General features: G+C 73.4%; 1 protein-coding gene across 1 annotated transcript; it reads left to right on the top strand.

Annotated features, from left to right (window-relative positions):
• The first annotated feature begins 1,274 nt into the window (after positions 1 to 1,274).
• Positions 1,275 to 7,262, top strand: LOC148050708 (uncharacterized). The gene is made up of 3 exons (XM_087741082.1): positions 1,275 to 1,367; positions 4,523 to 4,790; positions 6,085 to 7,262. The coding sequence occupies exons 1-3, from the start codon at positions 1,275 to 1,277 to the stop codon at positions 6,774 to 6,776; spliced, it is 1,053 nt and encodes a 350-aa protein (XP_087597208.1). The 3' UTR covers positions 6,777 to 7,262.
• Positions 7,263 to 7,500: the final 238 nt, after the last annotated feature.

Genomic DNA, 7,500 nt, shown 5'->3' with positions numbered 1-7,500 from the left:
CCACGGGCCGCCCCGCGTACGGTCTCGCGCCGGCAAAACGAGGGCGAGGCGCCGCCGCCTACGCCCGCGCCGTCATCGGGCTCTCGGGGGCCGGGGAAAGCCGCGGCAGGCTCGAAACCTCCCCGGCCGTCTGCGTTCGGCTGCCGGCCACCGCGACCGGCCGCCGCTCTCTGGCGCCCGCCTCGCGGGCTCCGGCTTAGGGCCGGAGAAAAAGGGCGAGGTGTGCCGCCAACCTCGCCCGTGCCACAGGCACTGGGCCCTCCGGAGCCAGGGCAAGCCGCGGCAGGCTCGAAACCCCCGGCCGTCTGCCTCTGGCGTCTGCCGGCAGTAACCTCGCGCCGTCATCGGCCCCCTCCGGGACCGGGGAAGAGAAACCGCCGCAGAGGCTGGACCCCCTTTTCTTCCCCGGCCTTGCGCGTTCGAGAGTGCCGGCGACCGCCGCCGGCCGCCGGTCTTTTGCCCAGCCCGCGGGGAACCGCTTCCCCCGGGGAGAAGACTAACGACGCCAGGAAGGCTTGACACCCGCCCCGGGCCGTCTGGCTTTCGGCTGCCGGCCACCGCGACCGGCCGCCGCTCTCCGCGCCCGCTTCGCGGGCTCCGGCTTAGGGCCGGCGGAAAGAGAGAAAAGGACGAGGCGCCGCCACCTCGGCCCGTGCTAAACGCAGTCCCTTCACCGAGCCCTCCCGGCGCTCAGGGCCGGCCGCACACCACGGGCCGCCCCGCGTACGGTCTCGCGCCGGCAAAACGAGGGCGAGGCGCCGCCGCCTACGCCCGCGCCGTCATCGGGCTCTCGGGGGCCGGGGAAAGCCGCGGCAGGCTCGAAACCTCCCCCGGCCGTCTGCGTTCGGCTGCCGGCCACCGCGACCGGCCGCCGCTCTCTGGCGCCCGCCTCGCGGGCTCCGGCTTAGGGCCGGAGAAAAAGGGCGAGGTGTGCCGCCAACCTCGCCCGTGCCACAGGCACTGGGCCCTCCGGAGCCAGGGCAAGCCGCGGCAGGCTCGAAACCCCCGGCCGTCTGCCTCTGGCGTCTGCCGGCAGTAACCTCGCGCCGTCATCGGGCCGCCTCCGGGACCGGGGAAGAGAAACCGCCGCAGAGGCTGGACCCCCTTTTCTTCCCCGGCCTTGCGCGTTCGAGAGTGCCGGCGACCGCCGCTGGCCGCCGGTCTTTGCCCTTGGATCCCCGCACAGGGGTCTCTGCCGTTCCCTCTCGTGCCGCTCTGCCAACGGCCGCGCGATACCCCTGCTACGGAAACGACTCACCGCTCGCTCCTATAGTATGGGCCGGTACGTCGCCGCCCCCGGAAAGAACCAAGACGGCCGTCTCCGCCCACGGGGGAGGCGCGCCAGCGACGCCGACTTCTACGATGACGTAACTGGAGGCAGCAAACAGCAGCGACCCCTTCGGCAGCTCCGAGGAGCGGAGCGGACAACAGGTCTACCCCTCAGCCCCGCCCGGAAATGCGACTAAGTCCCGCCGGAGCCGGGTAGACCTGGCCGCCCTGTCCGACGGACGCTCCGGCAGCGACAGGCCGGGGTCGCCGGCCGCCACTGGCGGCCGACCCGGGCTCCCGGAGCCGGGTAGACCTGGCAGCCGCCTCCGGCTCCGGAGCCGGGTAGACCTGGCGGCCGCCGCGCGCGCCGGAGCCGGGTAGACCTGGCAGCCGCCTCCGGCTCCGGAGCCGGGTAGACCTGGTGGCCGCCGCGCGCGCCGGAGCCGGGTAGACCTGGCAGCCGCCGCCGGCTCCGGAGCCGGGTAGACCTGGCAGCCGCCGCCGTCTCCGGAGCCGGGTAGACCTGGCAGCCGCCGCCGGCTCCGGAGCCGGGTAGACCTGGCAGCATCCTCCGGTGCCGGAGCCGGGTAGACCTGGCGGCCGCCGCCGGCTCCGGAGCCGGGTAGACCTGGCAGCCGCCGCCGGCTCCGGAGCCGGGTAGACCTGGCAGCCGCCGCCGGCTCCGGAGCCGGGTAGACCTGGCAGCCGCCGCCGGCTCCGGAGCCGGGTAGACCTGGCAGCCGCCGCCGTCTCCGGAGCCGGGTAGACCTGGCAGCCGCCGCCGGCTCCGGAGCCGGGTAGACCTGGCAGCATCCTCCGGTGCCGGAGCCGGGTAGACCTGGCGGCCGCCGCCGGCTCCGGAGCCGGGTAGACCTGGCAGCCGCCGCCGGCTCCGGAGCCGGGTAGACCTGGCAGCCGCCGCCGGTGCCGGAGCCGGGTAGACCTGGCAGCCGCCGCCGGCTCCGGAGCCGGGTAGACCTGGCAGCCGCCGCCGGCTCCGGAGCCGGGTAGACCTGGCAGCCGCCGGCGGCTCCGGAGCCGGGTAGACCTGGCAGCCGCCGCGCGCGCCGGAGCCGGGTAGACCTGGCAGCCGCCGCCGGCTCCGGAGCCGGGTAGACCTGGCAGCCGCCGCCGGTGCCGGAGCCGGGTAGACCTGGCAGCCGCCGCCGGCTCCGGAGCCGGGTAGACCTGGCGGCCGCCGCCGGCTCCGGAGCCGGGTAGACCTGGCAGCCGCCGCCGGCTCCGGAGCCGGGTAGACCTGGCAGCCGCCTCCGGCTCCGGAGCCGGGTAGACCTGGCGGCCGCCGCGCGCGCCGGAGCCGGGTAGACCTGGCAGCCGCCTCCGGTGCCGGAGCCGGGTAGACCTGGCAGCCGCCGCCGGCTCCGGAGCCGGGTAGACCTGGCAGCCGCCGCCGGCTCCGGAGCCGGGTAGACCTGGCAGCCGCCGCCGGCTCCGGGGCCGGGTAGACCTGGTGGCCGCCGCGCGCGCCGGAGCCGGGTAGACCTGGCAGCCGCCGCCGGCTCCGGAGCCGGGTAGACCTGGCAGCCGCCGCCGGCTCCGGAGCCGGGTAGACCTGGCGGCCGCCGCCGGTGTTCGAGCCGGGTAGACCTGGCAGCCGCCGCCGGTGCCGGAGCCGGGTAGACCTGGCGGCCGCCGCGCGCGCCGGAGCCGGGTAGACCTGGCAGCCGCCGCCGGCTCCGGAGCCGGGTAGACCTGGCAGCCGGCTCCGGTGCCGGAGCCGGGTAGACCTGGCAGCCGCCGCCGGCTCCGGAGCCGGGTAGACCTGGCAGCCGCCGCCGGCTCCGGAGCCGGGTAGACCTGGCGGCCGCCGCCGTCTCCGGGGCCGGGTAGACCTGGCAGCCGCCGCGCGCGCCGGAGCCGGGTAGACCTGGCAGCCGCCGCCGGCTCCGGAGCCGGGTAGACCTGGCGGCCGCCGCGCGCGCCGGAGCCGGGTAGACCTGGCAGCCGCCTCCGGTGCCGGAGCCGGGTAGACCTGGCGGCCGCCGCGCGCGCCGGAGCCGGGTAGACCTGGCAGCCGCCTCCGGTGCCGGAGCCGGGTAGACCTGGCAGCCGCCGCCGGCTCCGGAGCCGGGTAGACCTGGCAGCCGCCGCCGGCTCCGGAGCCGGGTAGACCTGGCAGCCGCCGCCGGCTCCGGAGCCGGGTAGACCTGGCAGCCGCCGCCGGCCCCGGAGCCGGGTAGACCTGGCAGCCGCCGCCGGCTCCGGAGCCGGGTAGACCTGGCAGCCGCCGGCGGCTCCGGAGCCGGGTAGACCTGGCGGCCGCCGCGCGCGCCGGAGCCGGGTAGACCTGGCAGCCGCCGCCGGCTCCGGAGCCGGGTAGACCTGGCAGGCGGCTCCGGTGCCGGAGCCGGGTAGACCTGGCAGCCGCCTCCGGCTCCGGAGCCGGGTAGACCTGGCGGCCGCCGCCGGCTCCGGAGCCGGCTCGACCGGGCAACTGCCGCCGACCGCGGAGCCAGGTAGACCTGTCGGGCCCCGAGGAGCCGGGTAGACCTGCCGGCCGCTCTGTGCTCCGGAGCCGGCTGGGCCGTGTGACACGGTTCTGCCGGCCGGGGTGGGCTCCGGGGGGGGCGGCGGCGGAGGCGGGGGGGGTGGGTGGGGGGGGTGGTAGTGGTGGTGATGGGGGTGCAGTTTTTCGATATTTAAGCGAATCCGGTACAGAGGCCACCCTCTCCCGGTTCTGCCGGCCGGGGAGGGGCGGGTCACGCAAGACTCACTTGATCTCCTTCGCTTTCGAGATTAAACGTCGATAAAATATTAATAAACAATTTTTAAAAATTTTTATTTCTTTTTTTTTCTTTTTGTTTTTTTTTAGAGGCGGCGGTCCCCGTGACGAGCCGCCCGGCTCCCCGGCATGTGTTTGCCGTCCGCCGGGAGGCTTCAGGACCCCGGGCGCCCATAGCCGGGTCCGGGTCCCGGCGCTGCCGGGCGCTCGGCGGCTTTTGGTTTCGGTTTCACGGTGTGGGTTTTGGGGGGGGGGTGTGGGGGGGGGGGGGGGGTGTGTGTGGATGTGCGTTTTGTTCCTTTTTTTTCCCCCCGCTTGCCATCGTTTTATTTTACTTTGACTTTTTACAATAAAATAAATAGCTTAAAACACACATCTGCGATCCTGCGGACGCCCCCGCCCCCCGCGACATACGCGTCTCAGCCAGCCGAGACACACACACCCCCCCCCCCCCCCCCCCCACGCGCGCACCCCCCCCCGCTCCCCCCCCCCGCCCCCCCCAGCACATAGCCCGCGCGCGCGCGTGGTCCCCCTCCCTCCCTCCCTCCCTCCCTCCCTGCGCTGCAGTTGCAGACCCGCAGCCTGGTAGGCGCGGCCCCTCCCCGACCCCAGACTCTCCGGCGCCCCGGAGCAGCAGGGGTGGGGGCGTGGTCCCCCCGTTGCCCGGCAACCGGGCCCCCGCCCGCAGGGAAAGGACAGCGGTTCCCGCCGCGCCAACGGTCCCGCTCTCAGACGCGGCGGCGGCAGCGGCAGGGAAGGGAGGCTGGCGCAGAGGCAGGTGAGAGCGGTCGGCGAGCAGGCAGGGAGCCTGGCGCAGAGGTAGGCTGGGGCGGGGGGGGGGGGCCCTGTGTCTCTTTTCGGAGAAGATTGCTGTTTGGGTGGGTTAGGGTTTTTTTTCCTTCCCTTTTGTGTTTTTTCTCCTCAACCACCCAACACACCACACCACACACACCACACGCACCCCACGCCCCCCCCCCCCACCCCCACCTTGTGCGTTCGCTCGGTTTTCCGCCCGCGGGGGGGGCGGGCAGGCGCGCAGCAGTGCGAGTGACTGAGTGAGTGGGAGAGAAAGGCGGCAGCCGGGGCACGGGCACGGCAGGGTAGCGACTCGGCAGCCGGGGTGAGAGACCGCACGCCACCGGGACTCCCCTCTGCCGCCCGGGCACGGAGCCGGCAGGAATGCCGCCGGGTCCTAAAGTCTCCCGCCTGCCTTCCCCGGGGCGGCAAACCTGCCGGAGGAAGGCGCGGGGGTGGGGGGGGCGCTAGCGGGGAGGGGGGGGGGGGGGCGGTGGGGGGGCGCCGCCGCGCTCGCCGCGAACCACGTGGCGGATGGCGGGGGGGGGGGCGGCGGTGCGCTGGCGGGGGGAGTGGGGGGGGGGGGGGCGGTGGGGGGGGCCGCCGCGCTCGTCGCGAACCACGTGGCGGATGGGGGGGGGGGGCGGCGGTGCGGTAGCGGGGGAGTGGGGGGGGGGCGGTGGGGGGGGCCGCCGCGCTCGCCGCGAACCACGTGGCGGATGGGGGGGGGGGGGCGGCGGTGCGGTAGCGGGGGAGTGGGGGGGGGGGGCGGTGGGGGGGGCCGCCGCGCTCGCCGCGAACCACGTGGCGGATGGGGGGGGGGGGGCGGCGGTGCGGTAGCGGGGGAGTGGGGGGGGGCGGTGGGGGGGGGCCGCCGCGCTCGCCGCAAACCACGTGGCGGATGGGGGGGGGGGGCGGCGGTGCGGTAGCGGGGGGGGGGGGGGGGCGGTGGGGGGGGCCGTCGCGCTCGCCGCGAAGCACGTAGCGGGGGGGGGGGGGGGGGGGGGGCACGACAACGTCAGTGGGAGACGCACACGCGCGCACGCGCTCCGCGTGCCTACGCGCGCCCGTCTGGGGGGCGGGCGGGCGCGTGCTCGCCCATGCGCGTGGAGCGGCGGGCTAGGGGTTCGGGCCGGGGGTTTACGTTTGCGGGCGCGTGCGCGACGCGGCCGGCGGGGGGCTCGGGCCGGGGGCCCGTTTAGTTTGGGGTGCGCGCACGCAGGAAGAAACGGAAAAGATTCGTGAGGCTGTCGATAACGCCGCCTTCTCTGTTACAGCCCGCGTTGCCGGCGGTGTCGGTGTCCGGCCCGCGCCCTTGCCGGTCGAAGCCGTCCCTGGGAAAGCAGCCGCCGCCTGCCTCGGCCTGGGGCAGAGACCTGGGTCCCCAGGGCCGGTCTCCAGCGACCGTGCGGCAGGGCCCCGGCCAGGGCCGGCGGAGAGAGAGGCGGGCCGCGCTTCTAACAGACGGCCGTCGGCATTTCCGCCGCCGGCGGGATGCGTTGGAGCGGTGAGTCCCACCGAGAGGACGGGCCCGGCGGCCTTAGGCGAGGGGGGACCGCTGCTTTGCCGGCGGCGGGGAGACGGCCCGGGGCGTTCCCGATCGGCCGGCACGGCGGCCGCGAGAGCGCCTCGTCTCCGAGGACGCTCGGCGAAGTCGGCCTGGGCCACGGGGACCGTTTGTCGGGCAAGCGGCCGGCCAGGACTCTCTTCAGAGGCCTGCGAGACCGCCGTCCCTCGGAGGCCCGGCCGCGTCCCCAGAGAGGCCTTCTCGGGGACGGAGGCCCGTCCCGGGAATCGCGGCGCCGGCTGGGCTGGGCTGGGCTGGGCTGGAGCGGGCGAGAGGCCCGTCCGGCCGACGAGTGACGGCCCGTGCTTTTTCTCCGCTCCGGCCAGGTCTCGAGGCGACGTGGAAGGGGCATGCCGCCCCAGGCCGAAAGCAGCTTCGCCCGGAGCCCGGCGCCGTTCTTAAGAAGGATTCGGCCTAGTCATGACGCGCAAGCAATCGACATCGTTACGGAGCTCCAAACTAAAAAATAAAAAAAAAAAAAAAGCGACCGGAAATTATGCCAATGTAAGTCAATAATAAAAACTCTACCGCACCATGAACTCGGTTAGTAGTAACAGTGACATTACTGGCGTTAAGGACTTACTGTTACTCGGAAAATATCATCGCGAACGTTATTTATTACTATTATGATGATGATTATTAGCGTTAGCCTTAGCGTTGTCGTCGTCATTGCTAAAATATTAATCTAAATATATAACGCTAATCTTTATGTTAATATTTTTATATTAAAAGGCAATAAAAAAAAATTAGAACCGCGCCCACGACTAAAGCAAAACAAAACAACACAGACAAAACAAAACCGAAACACAAACAGAAAAACAGGGAGGCCAGGTCTAACCCCCGGGCTCCGGGCAGGGCGGCCAGGTCTAACCCCCGGGCTCCGGGCAGGGCGGCCAGGTCTACCCCCCGGGCTCCGGGCAGGGCGGCCAGGTCTACCCCCGGGCTCCGGGCAGGGCGGCCAGGTCTACCCCCCGGGCTCCGGGCAGGGCGGCCAGGTCTACCCCCCGGGCTCCGGGCAGGGCGGCCAGGTCTACCCCCCCGGGTCCGGGCAGGGCGGCCAGGTCTACCCCCGCGGCTCCGGGCAGGGAGGCCAGGTCTACCCCCGGGCTCCGGGCAGGGCGGCCAG

This window comes from Nipponia nippon, unplaced genomic scaffold (assembly GCF_047370975.1).
Source record: "Nipponia nippon isolate SJK-2023a ecotype South Korea unplaced genomic scaffold, ASM4737097v1 scaffold_72, whole genome shotgun sequence".
Taxonomy (NCBI): domain Eukaryota; kingdom Metazoa; phylum Chordata; class Aves; order Pelecaniformes; family Threskiornithidae; genus Nipponia; species Nipponia nippon.
The sequence above is the reverse complement of the archived record's forward strand: the minus strand, read 5'-3'. Positions and strand labels throughout refer to the sequence as shown.